Consider the following 18,563-nt stretch of genomic DNA (forward strand, 5'->3'; position numbering starts at 1 on the left):
TAAAATTAAACAAGTTCGGCTAGTTTCATAGACAAACTTGAAAATTTGTTCAAGCTTTGTTCGTTAAATAAATGAATCTATCTCAAGCCGAACTAATATAAGCCGAGCCTGAAGCTGTTCGTGCAAGTAATTATTCATATATAGCCCTAGGAGGGCCATCCTCTTGGATGAGAAATCATATTCGTTCCTCAAATCATTGAGGATAAACATATTCATGAAAAGGGTGGGAACCAAGATAGGAATTGGGCATATGTTTGGAAATTAGAATCCTAATGACAGATGGGAAATCAAATAAGAGGATGGGTTGGTAATTTTCAGCTGGAATAATGCCAGAGGAACTAGCAAGCATCTTGTTGTCACCTTCCATATCCAGCTCAGAACTCTTGTTGGAGATTGACATGGCATCCTCCAAACAAACCCACATGAAAGTATTAATTGAACCTTATTATTTATTTTCTTTTTTTTTTCTTTGAGAGACAGAAACATCATAGTCTCTAGCTTCAAGCCCTATATATCTCTATGCTTCTCTAGCTTTTTATCCAAAAAAAAAAAAGAAAAATCAACCACCTTTCTTGAAGAACACCTATTAGTTTGAAAAATGAGAGAAATTCTCCATGTTCAAGCCGGGCAATGTGGGAACCAAATTGGTAGCAAGTTCTGGGAGGTTATGTGTGAGGAACATGGCATTGATGCCACAGGAAGTTATGTTGGAGATTCTCACCTTCAACTGGAGAGGGTGAATGTTTACTACAATGAAGCCAGTGGTGGGCGCTATGTCCCCAGAGCAGTGTTGATGGACCTTGAGCCTGGCACCATGGACAGCCTGCGTACAGGTCCTTATGGGAAACTGTTTAGACCAGACAACTTTGTTTTTGGTCAAAATGGTGCTGGAAACAATTGGGCTAAGGGCCATTACACTGAGGGAGCTGAACTCATCGACTCTGTTCTTGATGTTGTTCGTAAAGAGACTGAGAATTGTGATTGCTTACAAGGTAATCCATCTTATCATTTCTTCATTTTCAGGTCATGTAACCAAATCCTGTTACTAATTATTCGGGGTTCGGATCCCGAGTAAGTAATCCGGGTAGTTAATTGTGAGAGGACTCCTTATGGGGTCTCGCGCGAGCACATGGGTTCTATAAGAGTCCTCTCACACTTGCCTAATAGGCAAGTGCACCGGATCTCAATCCGAATATTTGTTAGATTTAAAAGCACAAACTTAACCGGATGGAGAAATATCTTCCAATTCAGTTTGTTAAACTGATATATGTCCAAAATGAATGAGGGATCACACGCTTTATTAAAAATGGATATGAGAATCAAATGCATTTTGAACACATATTAGTTTAATAGGCTGGATTTGAGGAAATTCCTGAAACCCAAATTAGAGAAAAACTTTATCCAACTTAACATACATACAACAGAATGAGATTGGAATGTGTCATGCTCACATTCTTTCCCATAGAATCTTGCACCAATTTTAGCCATAGCAGGCCACTACCTCAAAAACCGTCGTTTTCAGTGACCTCTTTCTTGGGTTGTACGCCAAGAAACTATTGAGCCTGACTATTTATTTAGCATATTCTCATATATTGTTAGGTTATGCTGAGTTTCATGGATTGTTTATGTATGTGACAGGGTTCCAGATTTGCCATTCCCTGGGGGGTGGAACAGGGTCTGGGATGGGGACACTGCTGATATCAAAGATCAGGGAAGAATATCCCGATAGGATGATGTTGACTTTCTCAGTGTTCCCCTCTCCAAAGGTCTCTGATACTGTGGTTGAGCCCTACAATGCTACCCTCTCTGTGCACCAGCTAGTTGAAAATGCAGATGAGTGCATGGTCCTTGACAATGAAGCCCTCTATGATATTTGTTTCAGAACCCTCAAGCTCACAAATCCAAGCTGTAAGTGGAAGCTTACTATATATTTCATCACATTTTTTTATGCAGTCTGTGATGTTTCTGGCTTATGAATTTTAGTGCCACTTGGAGCTTCTTTGAAAATTTGATATAATAAGCTTAAGCATATAGGTTTGAGCCTGCTAATTAATTGAACCACTCGCACTTAGAGCATATTTGGAATTGTGTTTGAGAAATATATCTTTTAAGCTAAAAATTGTTTTTTGGCAAAGCTTCATTTTTAAGCTTTCGTTAAAAGTGCGTTTTAGCCATTTTTAAGTTTTTTCAACCCTTAAAAGTGCTTTTAATTTTTTTTACTAAACGGGTACTTTTTTCTTCAAACGAACTTTTTAAGTGTTAAACGCACTTTTAGGCCCCTCAAACTCACACCCAAACATACCTTTAAGAAATGATCATATTAAACATACTGGGACTCTGACATGTTAATAACTCCACTTTTTCTTTCTCTAATATATATGTGCATATCTTTGCCACAGTTGGTGATCTCAACCATTTGATCTCAACAACCATGAGTGGAGTAACATGTTGCCTTCGTTTCCCTGGCCAACTAAACTCTGATCTCCGCAAACTAGCCGTCAATCTGATCCCCTTCCCACGCCTGCACTTCTTCATGGTTGGTTTTGCACCCTTAACTTCTCGTGGCTCACAGCAATACAGAGCACTCACCATCCCTGAGCTCACTCAGCAAATGTGGGACTCCAAAAACATGATGTGCGCCGCTGATCCACGCCACGGAAGGTACCTAACGGCCTCTGCTATGTTCCGTGGCAAAATGAGCACCAAGGAAGTTGATGAACAAATGATAAATGTACAAAACAAGAACTCTTCCTACTTTGTTGAGTGGATACCTCATAACGTTAAATCAAGTGTTTGTGACATTCCACCAACTGGGTTAACCATGTCTTCCACATTCATGGGGAATTCGACGTCGATTCAAGAAATGTTTAGGCGTGTTTCGGAGCAATTCACAGTCATGTTTAGGCGAAAGGCATTTTTGCATTGGTATACCGGGGAAGGGATGGATGAGATGGAGTTTACAGAGGCCGAAAGTAACATGAATGATTTGGTTTCCGAGTATCAGCAATACCAAGAGGCTGCTGCAGAGGGGGAGGAGGGGGAGGAGGAGGAGGTGGAGAATTAAGGCCATGAGTCATGGCAAGAAGAATATCTTACGTTTGAGCAAGTTCTCATTTGTTCTTTGGTTGTGAATAATGTGTTGTTTTGTGTATTTATTTATGTTGTGAATTTGTGATTGTCATTATTTATGTAAATGTGAATTTGTGAGGTGACAAAACGGAGAAAATAATGTCGTTTGTGAGTATGAATTGTATGTATATCAAAAAATTTATTGACTCTTTTATTTGTTTTTATTTTTATTTTTATTTTTTTTTAATTTGTTTCTAATTATGAAAGTTTATAGGAAATGGCAGAGATAAAAAGAGAACAATGTGACTGGCCCCATATATCATAGCAATTTCAAAACTTTCTAAAAACAAAAGAGGTTCCTGTTTACCGATAAAATTTTATAGCTATACCTTACGATGTCAGAATCTAAAGCTTAGTTTTAACTTCTTGATCATGATGATTGTCCCTACTTCTACTACAAAAATTCGAGGGTTTAATAACATTTGAATTGTGACATTTTTAGAAAATGTCACTAAATTGCAACTTGAATAGTGATGTTTGAATAGTGTTACTGTTCACACACTATTCACACGCGCTTAGTGGCATGTGAACAGTAAAACATATCAAAATTTGAAAATACTGGCGCCCAAAATTTGCATTTAAAACAACCACTCACACCCTAAAACTTCAAAAAAATTTCACTTTCACCCACACACATAAATCTAAAAAAAAACATGTGGCTACAAACCGGCAGCCACATGGGGAAGGGGTGGCTCGCGGGCTACCCTCAAGGCTGGGAGTCGACCCCTCTAATTTTATTTTTTAATTTAAATTTTATTTGAAAACATTTCAATATTTATTATAAATAAATTTTATATATATATTGGTAAAAATTATTATTTTTAATAGTGCAAAATGGCATTTGAATAGTGCAAAAGGGCACCTTTTAGAAGGTGTCGTGCGCTGTTCAAACGACACCTTCTAAAAGGTGTCGCTTTGCTGAAAATGGCACCAAATAGTGTCTTTTTTACTGTTCAAACAGCACTATCCCCTTTTCTAGTCTATGCATTTTTTGTCATTTTGAAAAGGTCACTATTTGAATGTCACAAGCCATATAATGACCTTTTTTGGGCAAAAAATGTCATTATATGTGAGTCACAAATCCTTTGAATTTTTGTAGTGTTCTTTTGCACTTACCAAATTATCATAAATTTATAGATTCCAACATCATATATAACACTGTAGAATAGCTCAATAAAGTTGCGACAAAAATAAGAGAAAAGTTAAAAATCATACTTATTCTACTTTGCTGATGTGACACTACTAATCGAGCCACCGGGGCTTGAATTAGCCATTGTTAAAAAAAATCAAATAGTTAATTAACAGTGTCACATCATGGATTGAAATAAATATGGAATAAAAAGTCGAATATATAATATTTGAGTAAGCTACATTTTTTTCACACTACTATCTCATCCTAACATGACAATATCAATTACCTTTATTAAAAAATAATTAATTAATTGAGACTACAATATCAGCAAAATAAAATAGTCGTAAGATAAGCCTTACTCATAAAATAATTACATAGCAATTAATTAGAAAAAAAAAAAAAAAAAAAAAAAAAAAAAAGAGAACCAAGTTCACTAGGAAGGTACAAAAACTTTTTGGTTAGTAATGGCTCTACATGACCAAACTGCAGACAAAATGATTAAGCTAAATATCAACTCCAAGATAAAGCAATAATTTTATTAGAAAGGGACAAATAATAGAATACAAAAACAGAATATTAGTCAGAGCAGCCATAACCAATTGCACTGTACATAAATTACAAGCATGGCAACAGCATCTTCTATTTCCACCCTTTGAATCCAACTCAAAACAACAGTTGAATCCTTTACAAACATATAATTTGGTCCATATCATCTTAATTATTTCCCAATGTTGTTGTATTTGAAAAGTCAGTAAAGAACAAATGAGGCAGGCTTGTGATTACATAAGCATGGAAGTGTCTCCAATACTCCCAGCAAACTCACTAAACCAACCGATCCAATAATGTTGCAAAAGAATGCTTCAAGATGACAACGACGAACCAGACATGCAAACAATTGAAAGGGACCATTTCTCTCCATTCAACCTTATGGTTTGCTTCAGGTTGTTAAAACCTTTTATCATTTTTTTTTTTCCGCAAAAAGTGAGATGCCTGTGTCTGCTCATTGGTGCTCTATCTTCAGGAAAAGAGCAATTCAACAGAAGGAATATCAACCTTCATTAAATCTCAAGCATTTGCTTTCTTTTTATTTTCAAGGACAGAACCCTCATTGATCGCTACTTGAGCTTCATTCTCCTTTCCCATTACAAAAAGAGCAGCAGCTTGTAAATAGGAAGCAATATGCCAGATAGGGGATATTACTTGGGCATGCGCCGCATCATTAAGAGCTTCCTGTGGCATATCGCTCATGAGGTAACATAGACTACGGCGTGCAAAAACCGTTGGGGAAACCATGGTTCCAACATCAATGAACTGCAATAAAATGAACAATCTGTCAGCAAAATGCTGGAAATGCACCCATGAAGATGCAAAATTGCAGAGGCCGCTTTGTTTCTGCATCGCATAATTTGTCAACACATTTTTGGGGTACCACGTTATGGTGGAACCAGAAAATACATCAGTACTTGTGCAAAGCGAGCCCCAACATTATGATTTTTACCCAAAAAGTTTGTTCTCAACTTTGTTTGGCACACTCATCATTTTTATTTAACTGTTAAAAAGATAAACGGTGCTCGCAATTTTATTTTTTTTCTTTTTTGGTAATTTGAGCAGAAAACAAAAAATAATAATAATAAAAAATTAAAAAAAAATAAAAAATTGAGATTGTAATTTGTAACATCCTTGTCTGTAACCTAAGGATATACAGATACAACTTTAGTCTGCAAGGCATAAGATTGCCAATTATAGACATTTATTCAGAAAAGTAAGCAATTCAAAAGGGCAGTTAAATCGCTTTGACCTGGGTGTAGCATTCAATTGCAGCTCTGAGATCTTTATGCCGGAAAGCAACATCACCCTTTTTCTTTGAGTTCAATGTTTCCTGCATCTGGTTGGTCCACATTTGGAATGATAGCTGCATCAGAAAGAAAAATTATAATTACAAAGGCAGACCATGAACGGAAAAACATTCTTTGCAAAATAGGAGGAATCAATGACATGCATATAAGAGGCATGATGCAGCTGCAGACAAATTTTGTATTGATAAACTTATAGATTGGGGTTAAAAATTCAACAGAGCTTTCATTTATGGCTAATAACTGTTTGACAGAGAAAGTATGATTGTATAAATTCAACAAACTACTGAAGTAAATACGCTAATACCCAATCTGTAAGCCATAACTATTAAGCACACACTTGCAATTAAAAACAATCATGAGTGGGAATAAAGTAAAAAACCCATAAAAATAGCTCACTACTGACTCTCTGTTGTTTAATAATGCGACAATTCAGTGCCAAACTTCACCACAAACCCTTGTAATATGGCAACACCAAAATAAGGACTGTATTATCAAACTATGTATTGTTAAAAAAAGAAATATATGATGTACTAAGATGCTAAATTGTAAAAAATTGATATAACATAGTTGAACATCAGTTTCAGGTTTGGATGAAGCTGATTTGCAACGAAGTAGTGGGTAGAAACTCTTCAGTTTTGGATGAAGCTTTCAAGTTTGGGGAGCTGTCCCCCAATCCCCTTGATTGGGTGTTGGTTTGCGACGAAGAGGAGGATCCTTATTCGACAGATTTTCTTCGGGTTATGGACGTCGCCCGGCCAAGGGCTAAAGGAAAAAGGCCTAGGAATAAGGGCAAAATAGAGCTGTTAAATTTAGAAAGCTCCGTTAACTATGGCAATGCTAGTGCGTCCTCCAGGAGAAGGAAGGGCAAGATTATTGTATCATAGTCTTTTGTGAAGGAATGAGGGTGTTTGGTTAGTGGCTTTGCGATGGTGTGTTTGTTTGAGGGTTTTTGGGTGGTTTTTTGGTTTTTCTGGGTGGGTGTGCTGGGGTTTTTCTTTGGGTTCGCTCTGGCCCCCTTTGTATACTCCATGTGTAATTAGGGGCGCCTCTCGCTTTTCTCCTTCTTTAATAAAACTTCTTATTACTTATCAAAAAAAATCGGTTTCAGATACTAATAGTATTTGCAAAATATTAACATGGTCCACGAGCAAAAACTATTCTGTCCAGCTGATTAGGAAAAAGTACTAAAAGCCCAAATGATTCATATAGATCATTGAGTAACCCTATAATTGTGATATATATATATATATATATTTTTGATAAGTAAAAACAAAAGTTAATTTCCTATAATTGTGATATATAAAAAACAGACCTCAGTTGCTGCACCCTCATCGTCCTTATACCCAAGCTTTTCTAAGATCTCGTGTATAGCAGTCAAATCCATTCTTAGGCAAGCTTCACCAAGAGGTGATAGAGGTAAAGTTACATCACCATGTGGTATACCCATCAATACATGCGATGGAACCTGCAAAACAATTTCCAAAAGCTCATTCGAGCTAACAAAAAGTACCATTCAACTCTCAACAAACAACCAAAAGAATGACATCATGAGAGGGCAAGAGAGAGAGACAGAATGAAGTGTAGCCCTTCTGCCAAGTGATAGACTCCACAAGCAGATGGCGTTACACTTAGGCTAATGTCCCTGACTGCAGCCTTATCAGAAAGTCTTTTTATCCCAATAGCTATATCTTTTTTTTTTTTCTTTTTCTTTTTTTAAGTTCTAAAAGGTTTGAGTAGGTTAAAGTATTTGACAGAATGAGATCTAGAAAAACTCAGTTTCAGAAAGAATAATATGTACTTTTTCTTAAAAACCAAAGATAACTAACCTCATTTTCCTTCTGAAGAGGAATCAAAGAAGCAACTAAAGACCTTGGATTTGGACGCTCTCGGGGCTCATACTGTAAACATCGCGAAGCTAAACGTACTAATTCAGTCCCCTCATCATTTGAGAACTGGCCTTCCAAACAAGAATCAGTAAGCATTTGAAGATTCCTGTCCCGTATTAGGTCAAGTGCCTGAGAAATTATGAAAATTAGATGTGCAATTATAGCAAATTCAGAACTCTATGCTCAAATGAAAAAAGAAAAACAGAATGGCCGTAAGAGTTCCTAATAATGCAACTCATATATACTCAACCTTCTTGGGAGATCAACAAGCGGCATTTAGGAAGAACAACATTCCATTAACTGCCACTTTTTCATTTTCTCTAAAGATGTGTTCAATTGGATGGGATAGAAAAATACAGAAAAGTGGGAAGCGAAGGAGAGAGAAAAGAAAAATGGGGTGGAGGTCAACTTCCATCAGAAGATTAAACAAAACAATAAGATGAAGTGAATAATTTTCAAAGCAACCCTTAATGGGATTTACCAAATTTCAAGGCGAAGGATGTAATGGTGCTTCATGAGCACTCCCATTAGACATGACAGCCAAAGTAACTTTAAGAACCAAAATCAGATACAAACCAAAAACAGGTGTAATTACTCAACATGTTCGGGCTGCTACTGCGTGGAATCTCAAATAGGGTACAGAGCATATGCATGTGTGCAAGTACTTACTTTTCCCAGTTTCTTTCTGTTCAACTTTTCTTCCCATGCACCCACATACACTATTTTTTAATAAACTATACAGCTCTTGAAGCTGAATTTACACTAAAGTCCTTTCACAGTCCTCAAAACTGTTATTATTCATTTCTCTTCACATGCACCACAAAAGGCACAAAGCCATTGTACTTCAAAATGTTCTCACCTTTTGTTTTTGGCATTTTGTTATTCATAAACATTTTCCTAGGGGAAATTGATTTATAGGTATTTCATTCTAATTCATTTTCCCGATAATTCTCAAGTGCCATGGTTCAGACATAAGATAGGTTAATGTATTTCTTCTCATCATCTAGAGTTCAACCATCTGAAATATCATTCCAATTTTCAAAACTTGCAATCCAGTCAGCCATTCTGAACACACACGCAAAGGAGAAAGTCAAATTTATGCCAAAATAGAATCTTGTCCCTCCAAGTCTTAGGTTGTTGTTAAATTAGTCCCAATGGTTCTAATTTTAGCAATGCCAACCTTATACTTTTAAATTTTCATCTATTAAGACCTGCTACTTCTGTTAATGTGATTGCCATCTAACATCAAATGAAGTGCACATGACAATTGAAACTACATAGTATTAAGGAGAATGAAGGAGAAAAGAAAGCAAAAGGTAAAACAAAATGAACAAATATAAATAACAAAATAATACTGAGAAAAAAAAAAAAAAAAAAAAGAAGAAAGAGAGAGAATATGAAGAAAAAAGAAGAAACGGACAGAATGAGAGAAGGAAACAGTAGAGAAACTACAGGGGAGAGAGAGGGAGAGAGAAATTCATGATGATCTCCTGGTTGAAGAGGATGGTGCGGTAGCCAGGGAGTGCATGGGTGATGGGTTGTGCCATATGGAAGACAAGAGTAAGATGCTTACAGTGATAAGGACAAGTAACGAGAGATACAAATGAAGCTTCCCCTAAAATATGTTTACCCATACCTGATTTAGCAAACTGAAATATGTTATTCTCTACGCATCATACTCATTTCACACTGGCTGACGTGTGCTTTAAGTAACTTCTCATGTCACACTTTGAAAAAAAAAAAAAAAAACCACTTAAAACACGTCACATCAGCCGGTGTGAAATGGGTGCGAAGTGTAACATTACTCTTCTCGTTAAGATCTGAACCATATAAGAAGCAGCAGCCAAGATCAGAAATCTGCTCTCTCATGGTCCCATTCTCAATTTTCTATTTTCTTTTTTTATTTATGAGAAGTGTTTAGTGTCATTTTTTGTCCATCTTCGTACAAGAGATGTGCAAATTTTCCATTGGATAAGTGGAACCCACATGTAGGTCCCATAGATTCAATACATTTGCAAAAGAGATGGATAAGAGATGTGCAAGAAAATGAAAGCAAACATTTCTCTATATTTATATACTGCATTTTTTGTCAACTCCTTTCTTCAGAACTGCTTCTCCCGTATTCCCCTTTTCTCCATTCTCTCTCAATTTTTACATTTACTTTATTTTTTCCAATTTTATTGAAAATAGATTCCCACCATGACTGTCATCATCAACGTGAATCACATCTATGAATTTCAACACTAGGTAAAGAACCCAGTAGGCAATTTGTCAACAAACTGAGAATCTCAACCAGAAAACACACTGCTCAAGCTAGCTTGGTAAGGCTCCAAGCATTTGGGAATAGTTGCTTCTTTTTTTTTTCTTTCAATAGTTCTCGAGATTGCCAGTCACAGGTCAAGATTGGTTGATTGTGCAGTACTTGTCAAAAACCATACTCTTAAGATAATCTTAGCCCAAATTTTTCATGCCAAAAGATCTAGCACTAAAAGCCTTACACAACACAAAAATGTTTTATACTTCAACAAAGAAGCCCCAAGGTTGCATGAATTATCTAAGAAATACCTATTTGTAAGTATTTATAAACAGCAACCAGTTGGAAATGGTTCAACAATCTTTACCATGATCAACAAACTAGTGTTTTTTCTTCTTCTTCTTCTTTTTTTTTTTTTTTTTTTTTGTTTTGTTCATCATTAGTATTATTTTATGTTGTAGAGAGCCTCTCTCTCTCTCTCTCTCTCTCTCTCTCTCATTCGGTTTATGACATGGAAACTGTTAGTGAAAAAAATGTATGCAATAAACAACTATCAGAATGCACCGAGTTTGTTGTATCAAAACGTACTCGTCCAGGAGAATACTTACATGACTTGGAGGTATATGTTTTCCACTGAGAAGATCAAGCAAAAGAGTGCCAAAACTATACATTACACTTTCAGGTGTAACTCTTCCTACAGGAAAAATGAGATGTGCGAATTATGACTTATTTCGGACATAAAGTTTAGTGCAAATAATGATCATGAAATCTATGAGAATGAGAGGAAGTACATGAAGACAGAAAAATCAACAATACATGTTTTTACAATATACCAAACTTGTGTATAAAAACAAACAATATAGTAAAAAATCACAAAATGCCTTCACCTTGACATAGAACAGTTGTGTATATATGTAAGATGCACATCTCCCTATAAGTTTGTGTTATTTAAAACTCAAATAGCAAGTTTAAAACCCCAAATGATGAACAAAAATGATCATCATGTTTACACGTCTTGTCTGAGAGGGTAAGTACCTGTCCTCAAATACTCGGGAGGAGTAAATGCCAGGTTTGTGCTGTAGCTTTTCCCATCTCTACTGTTTTTCATCAAACCAAAGCATGAAAGTCTCGGGTTTCCATCCTGAGGAATAACACCAATGATGAGACTGACATATTTCAAATCCCAACTTCAACAACAAAACACAAATGGCTTGTGAGCTATAAGATAAACAGATACTAACATCGTCGAAGACAACTCTATAAGCATTCAGATCATGATAAAGAGCACGTCCTTTGCTAGTACAATATTCCAGAGCTTGTGCAAGATGCAAAGCAACCCTTAATCGCATTGCCCATTTCATAGGTTGTGTTTCCCCTGTGTCATGTAATTAAATGTCAATAATAAGTTCCAAAGAATTCACCTCCTGTGATGATCCATATGCAAATGTAAGCAAATTGGAAAGACAATAGCATGCAGCATAGAGGCATAATCAGATTCCACCACACGGTTCTGAAAGAAATAAGGAAGAAATTGCGTCATAATTTCTAGAATTGAAAATGAGTTCTGGAGAAATGATCCAGGAAGGTCCCTCTACCTTTCCCTTGTGCTCCTTTATGCAAAACATAGTTATGATTATTAACATGTGGTTTCTGTTATGGGCCACAATAGACATTGAGATGCGAAGGAATAAATGGCATTAGGGGGAAAACGTGAAAATACATGTCTTACAATCACCACCAACCCCCCAAACAAACAAACAACACACACACAACTGGAAAAAAAAAAAGAAGAAGATGAAGAAGAAGAAAGAATCAGTTGCAACCACTCACCACCAACCAGGTGTTTTTTAATCAAATCACTCAAAGCTACTATAGAGTGTAGAAATTATAAACCACACACATTCAATTGTAGATAATTAGACAAAAGAGTCAGTCCAATTAATACGTAGTTGTTTGATACATAATGAAATATATTTTTGAAATTAACCAACATGAATAGTGGGTTTGGTTATTACAGGATCATATACGATGAAATATAGAGTAGAGCTCATGCAACAACACCAAAGATAAGTTCAACAAACTTACAATGAAATAAGTGCTTTGCTAATGTATCATTGGGCATGTATTCTGCAACAAGTAACCTCTCATCAGCTTCACAGCAACAACCAAGTAAATTTACCAGTCTAAGGCTCCGGAGCTGACCAACAGCTCTGGCTTCTTCCTGAAGTAGTAAAAGCACAAAGTTAAAAGAGCTAAAGTATTGCAATGAAAACAAGATTGATACATTGTTTTGAGAAATACTTATAATACAAAATAACATGCACACAGTGAATTAGAGTTTTAACTGGACTAGTTAAGTCAATTGGCCTTAAGTTTATCACATCATTAAGCATGTGATGTGATTATGTGATAAACATTATGTATTTCTTATCTTTGCAATTAAACCAGACCATCATCATAAATGCAAAAGTTACAGCCTTGGCAGCAGTCAACAAAATTAAAGGAAACTAATTTGAAGTGGCAGCATCTCTGGTATTTCCAAATACTAATTTAACCATCAGAAAAGGGACTACTGTTTTTGTAATGGTTCCATTCTGGATACTTTGAGTCATGCATGATATGCAAACATAATAAAGCCATTAAAATCAGAGGGGCAACCAAGCATGCCCCAAACTGTGAATATTTTTTTTGATAAGTAGAGCACGGTATATAGTCCCTTCTCAAATAGACAAGTACAGAAATGTGATTGAGACAAAGAAAAACCATTCGGTGTGAAAGACTTTTTTTGATAAATAATTAATTCATTGAAAAGCGCAGCCCTAATCCACATGATGTATACAACGAAAGACCCTACTAAAGGCAAAAAGAAGAACAAAAATTCACAAATTGAGACAAAGTAGAAAACTGGAAAACATTAAAAGCCCCTGCCCAATTGAGTAGGGTCTTGACCAACACATTTTTGAGCTCGTCATGCATCTTCTCATGAAAGAATTAGTTCTAGAGGGGTTAGGGACGCCCGAAGATCAGCTACAAACAAATTTGATTAATCATATTACTACATACAGTATAATCAAGAACCTGGTCAAGATCATCTCTGGGTAACCTCTTGTGAACCTTGGAGTAAAAGCAATTGCCAAGAAAGAACATGGTGAAATTTGTGAATGAATACGTGCAATAGGACAAGAAATTTTTGCAACAAGCAAACGGGATATCAGAACGCATGGGAATCGGCACATAATTTTACTCACCAAAAATTGCCGGGCATCAGGCCAAGCTGATCTATTGAATCGTTTGACCGCAATCCGCACTTGATTTTCAAGCTTCCCTTTGTAGACCACATTTGGAGCCTTTTCCCCATGTTCAGAAACTATATTCTCCACCGCAAACCCAGATGTAGCCTGTCTAAGTTGATCAACTGTGTATTCACGAAATGTGGGCAAATCACCAACTTCATTCGTCTCCTCATTTTCTGCATGCAAACACACAGCAAACTCACACACTGCAATTGCTCTCTTGCAACAAATGTAAATGAACAAAAATCACACTTCCACTTACCAATGCTGGGGGTCTCAGCAACAGGTCCGTTATGTTCCGAACCCAAACAACACGCCGTCAGCTTGGAACACCCACAGCCCATCCCAATCCCAGAATTTAACTGCAAACACAAATAAGTCGTGAGGCGTCAACTTTTAGACTAATTTTCACAGCTCAAAGACTCCATTCACCTTGACATATGAACCCAACTTGCTCCTTACACTGAACAAACCCATAAAACAAATCTATGTATAGAATCTACTACTGTATAGTAAAACCTCATTTTCACAACAAGTAGTGTTAACTTCGAGATTTCAAGGTACACATGTGAAAGTTTGACTCCAATTTTGCTTCAACGGCTTCAAAAGCCTCAAATAAAAACAAAAATACCAATACTAACACTGAACTCAAACTAGAACAACATCAAAAAGAAGCAAGCAGTACAAGATTTAATATTCAGCATTATAGCCAAAGAAACCATACCCTTACTACGATTGAAGTCAAAGTGAACTTAGTTTGGTTGACCTTTAGCTTCACAGAATTCCCAATCCCCAGCTATGAGCTTAGACCAATCTCAGCTCTGTGAAGCTCCAAAAGCTCCTTTATTCGCATCAAGCGCACCAACCCAGATACCAAAAAAACACAAAACGAAGCGTGCGTCCTAGAGCCAATCAAAGACCGCACCTTTTAACCAAATCAAGCATCCCAAAAAGCACGAGAAAGTACTATACGGAATAGTATTGAATCCCCACCAAAAAGACACTCAAGATTGGAGCTTTGAGAACCTGAGGGAACCCAGAAATCGACTTCCTCGATTCGGTCAAAAGGAATGAAAAAGCAAGCCCAAATTTTGCCTGGTTTCTTTTCTTTCTTTGCAGTGTTTTTAGAATATATAATTGGTTTTGGAAAGTAAGAGTTAGAGAGAGAGTCTGAATCGGGGATCTTTGAGTTGTTTTGGTGCTTTTGTGTGAATGAGAAATTTGAGAGCTTTGAGATTCGGATTGGAAAATGTGGGATTACAAAAACAATTAAATAATATTTTTTTCCTATGTATCCGAGTATGCGTTTGCTGTGGGCGTGTGTCTGTGTCTGACTGCTTAGTTTTTGTTCTACATTTTTCCTATTTCCACCGACATCATCTTCTTTTTTTAATTTTTCCACACCTAAGCCCCCCACTATCAATTACATGAAATAGAAAAATATGGAAAAAAAGGACAATGATGTTTGGTGAGAGGAAATTAATAAAAGATTTTTTTAAAAAAAAAAAAACCATAGTTCCTTTGTTTGAATTATGAAAGGTGAGACAAATATATGTGAACAAGAATGAGCTTTTTGTTTGTTAACGTGTTTTGATGGGTATTTTTTATAGAGTAACGTTATTTGATAGATAATTTATATGATTGTAACAATAAAAATTAATCTTGAGATCAGAAAGGTTTGTAAAAAAAAAATTAATAATTAATTTTTATTATTACGTCATCTCAGTCTTTTGACAGTTATATAATGCTAATAATAGTCTACTAAATAGTATTTTTTTTTTTATTAATTTATTTGAAAAAATATTATAATGTGATATAAAAGTAAAATATGTTTTTGTATTTTTAAGAGTATGTTATGTTTGGATTTTTTATTTAAGTTTTTATTTTGAGAAAAAAAATACAATAAACAAAAATTTTAACGCAATCTTGCTTTTATAAGACCTTTTAGACGTGGAATTTTTTTTTTTTTTCTGAATATTTATAGGATCAATAAAAAGAGAAATTATCATATAGGACAAGTTGCTAATTAATGTTGTCCTTCTCAAATAGGTCAACCTTCCAAATTGTTCTTGATTTCATGGACAAACAGTAGACTGTTATCAATTGAGACATCTTAAAGTACAGTTTTGTTAATTTGTTTTGGATGGTGCTTTAAAAAAAATTGTATTCTTATGCGACATAAAGGTGAAAATTGTCTGTATTTTGAGGAGGTATTTTGGGTGTTTTAAGAAGTATTTTGTGTTTTTAATTTATTTATTAATGTTTTTGTTTTAAGAACATAAATTAGAAAGAACAGGTGATACCCGTAATAGCAACGACAAAATGAAAACAATCTAAATACTTTTAAAATAACCAATAATAAAGTAACATCACAAGGAATGGTGGAAAGAACCTCCACCAAAAAGTGAAACAGATCAAACATAAAACTATAAGCTCCCAACAAGTGGGAGGAGTTCAAGGTTAAAAAGTGTATGCGTGTTGAATGATGACCTTTGAGGCGCCTAACACTTTTAATAACACTGATTATTGCTTATAAAAAAAAAATACTCATATTATACCATGAGGTTGATTGTTGTTACTTCAATAGGATTTCCTAATAATTGAAATTTATTCCAATTTTTGCCTTTTTGCTTACCAAAAAATTAAAATAATAATAATAATAATAATAATTAAGCTCAAGAATTACTACCTTCAACTCTGTTCTAAAGGGTGCCTTAAGGTGGAGCAGCTTTTTGTCCTTGTAGAATAAGTTTAGGTACTTCTTCTTCCTCTCATAAAGGATTTACAAAATTTTCTTCAAACAAAGTCAATGTGTATTTATAGGACACAAAGTCAAGATTATTTGCTGCAAAAAAAAAACACTGATAATTATTTTTTATGAAACTTAAAAATAAAAAAGGACAAATACAGTGAGAGAGATGGGCACCAAACCATGCCATAATTGAAGCTACAAGCCTACAAGAACCCTACTACATTCAATAATCTCAAGATATGAAACATTCTAAATGGCAAGACATCTTATGATATTACATGCCTATAGTTGTAAGTGGCTTGTTGAGAACTTGTGATTTTAAAAATAGTAATTTTAAAATGTGTGATTTGAAGCTATGGTTTTTTAATAATGTAGTTAAGTGTTTGATAAAATTATAATTTTACCTTTAAAATTATAGTTTATCATTTAAAACATGCATTTTTAAAAACATATCTTATTGCCTACAAATTGAAAGCACTTATTTTTTTAAAGTTTTTAAACTATAATTAAAAAAAAAAAAAAAATCACTCCTAAACGATATATTTTTCACAATTTTGTTTAAAATTGCCTTTTTAAAAAAAAAAATTTGTGGAATCGCACAACCAAGCGGATTCTAAGTATTAATAAAAATGTTTATTAATGAGTAATGCTAAAAATCCCACTTTTGACCTACTACCATTTTATTCTGCTGACGTCACAATATCAATCAACTCTTGAATTCTTATTTTAACGATGATCGATTCAAAGATTAATTAGCATTATTACGTCAAAAGGTGAAATGGTGATGAAATAAAATGTATGGTTTATAGCATTGGCTAAACATTTTTATAAACATTTTTAACAAAATTTGGAATAAATCCCTTAAAATACAAATCCCAAATTGCCCTTTAATAAATATCACAAAAAACTATTGCAACAAATTAGATTTATATCAAGTTGTAGCGACAAAGGACAGAAGATTGAGAAGACTAGGTTGTCTATGAAAGAGACGTGAAGCTTGAGGTAGAGAATTTTTCTATTTTTCATGCACTTTGTTCCAGCAGTTTATCTTTTATGGCATGCATTTTGAGTATATATAGATCATCCAAATTCTTGTATTTGTTATATTTAAAACGATAAATAACTGTATGCAACCTAAGTATCACTAAAGGCTTGGTCAAGAAAAGGTTACTTGACCAAAAGATAAAGTAGAAATCTATAATAAAATGTAAAGTATAAGGAAATTGCGGAAGCGATAGAGATAAATAGAACATTAAATTTTGAGGTGATTCAGCTTTAGAAGTCTACATCTACCACTAAAAATAACCCAATAATATCTTTTATTGATTGGCTTAATTACATAATTGTATGACATTATCTGTTTATGAGAAAAATATGGTAGGTGTTTTCTTCTCATAAAAAACCAGACGTGTACGTGGGTCTTGCTCCCTCCTCCTTTCCCCTCCCCCCTACTCCCCTCTTCTTTTCTCCTCCTCCCCTCCTCCCCTTCTTTTTTTCCCTTTCTTTTCTCTGTTTATTTTTTTTGTTTTTCCGATCAGTTCAATTGCTTCAGACATCCCTTTGCTTATGTTGCGCTGCCTCCATTCCGTCTCCACCGTGTTGCGTCGTTCTTTGCCTCCCTGGAATCAATTGGGCTTTAGATATAATTTTTCAAATCTAGATCTAGTCTCTTTAACTGGTTTCGGTCAGCCACATGCTGGCTCATTGTACTCCCCTGCTCTTCAGCTGCCCATCGGTGCAAAACGGCTCTATCTTGTCCACCACCCATCGGCCAATGCGCTTCGCCTCCCTCTCCTCAGCTGTTGTAGCTGTTTGCTTCTTTTTTATTTGATTTATCCTTAGATCTGCTTTCATTAGCAATTTTTTTGGTGAAGGTTTTTGTCATGACCTTTGAGTCGAAGAGGATTAGTTTCAGTGTAAAGGTTTTGCTCTCATGGCCGGAAAAATAGAAGTTGAGAATATGAGCAACCTATCTATTAGATTGAGTCTACTTGGAGCATATCTGTTCTATAACTAAGTTTGGACATGAATTAGCGGATATTAAAGTCATAGATAGGATATGATTGTAAGTTTTTATGTTTTGTCTCTATGACATTGTAACCTCATAGCTTTGACTATGATTTATCAGAGCTTTATGTCTTGATATTTTTTCAAGAAAAAAAATGGTAGGTGAGATAATGGGTTAGGAAAGGTACTCAATATAAACTACTATGGTAAGTACCTATAAGAAAAAATATATCAAGGCTAATATGAAAAATATC

The 18,563-nt window shown here is 35.1% G+C and overlaps 2 protein-coding genes across 2 annotated transcripts; one reads left to right on the plus strand and one right to left on the minus strand.

Moving 5' to 3' along the window:
• Window positions 1-257: 257 nt before the first annotated feature.
• LOC132175647 (tubulin beta chain-like) lies at window positions 258-3,231 on the plus strand. Its single transcript, XM_059587656.1, has 3 exons — window positions 258-992; window positions 1,639-1,908; window positions 2,400-3,231. Exons 1-3 carry the CDS (start codon window positions 599-601, stop codon window positions 3,062-3,064), a joined length of 1,329 nt encoding a protein of 442 aa, XP_059443639.1. The 5' UTR covers window positions 258-598; the 3' UTR covers window positions 3,065-3,231.
• A 1,534-nt stretch (window positions 3,232-4,765) lies between these two features.
• Window positions 4,766-14,878, minus strand: LOC132175646 (serine/threonine-protein kinase BSK7-like). The gene is made up of 11 exons (XM_059587654.1): window positions 14,275-14,878; window positions 13,813-13,912; window positions 13,506-13,726; window positions 12,343-12,478; window positions 11,499-11,632; window positions 11,293-11,398; window positions 10,866-10,951; window positions 7,944-8,132; window positions 7,430-7,582; window positions 6,060-6,173; window positions 4,766-5,572 (listed from the first exon to the last, which is right to left on the minus strand). The coding sequence occupies exons 2-11, from the start codon at window positions 13,892-13,894 to the stop codon at window positions 5,327-5,329; spliced, it is 1,467 nt and encodes a 488-aa protein (XP_059443637.1). The 5' UTR covers window positions 13,895-13,912; window positions 14,275-14,878; the 3' UTR covers window positions 4,766-5,326.
• Between the last annotated feature and the right edge of the window lie 3,685 nt (window positions 14,879-18,563).

Source organism: Corylus avellana, chromosome ca3 (assembly GCF_901000735.1).
Source record: "Corylus avellana chromosome ca3, CavTom2PMs-1.0".
Lineage (NCBI taxonomy): Eukaryota > Viridiplantae > Streptophyta > Magnoliopsida > Fagales > Betulaceae > Corylus > Corylus avellana.

Bases quoted from the DNA above. Each gene is read 5' to 3' on its own strand.
- LOC132175647 (XM_059587656.1), top strand. From the start codon at position 599: ATGAGAGAAATTCTCCATGTTCAAGCCGGGCAATGTGGGAACCAAATT. The intron at 993-1,638 runs GTAATCCATCTT...TGTATGTGACAG, and splicing joins GAATTGTGATTGCTTACAAG to GGTTCCAGATTTGCCATTCC. The intron at 1,909-2,399 runs GTAAGTGGAAGC...TCTTTGCCACAG, and splicing joins CAAGCTCACAAATCCAAGCT to TTGGTGATCTCAACCATTTG.
- LOC132175646 (XM_059587654.1), bottom strand. From the start codon at position 13,894: ATGGGCTGTGGGTGTTCCAAGCTGACGGCGTGTTGTTTGGGTTCGGAA. The intron at 12,479-13,505 runs GTGAGTAAAATT...TTACTACTTCAG, and splicing joins CTGATGCCCGGCAATTTTTG to GAAGAAGCCAGAGCTGTTGG. The intron at 8,133-10,865 runs GTAAGTATTCTC...ATAATTTCTCAG, and splicing joins AACATATACCTCCAAGTCAT to GCACTTGACCTAATACGGGA.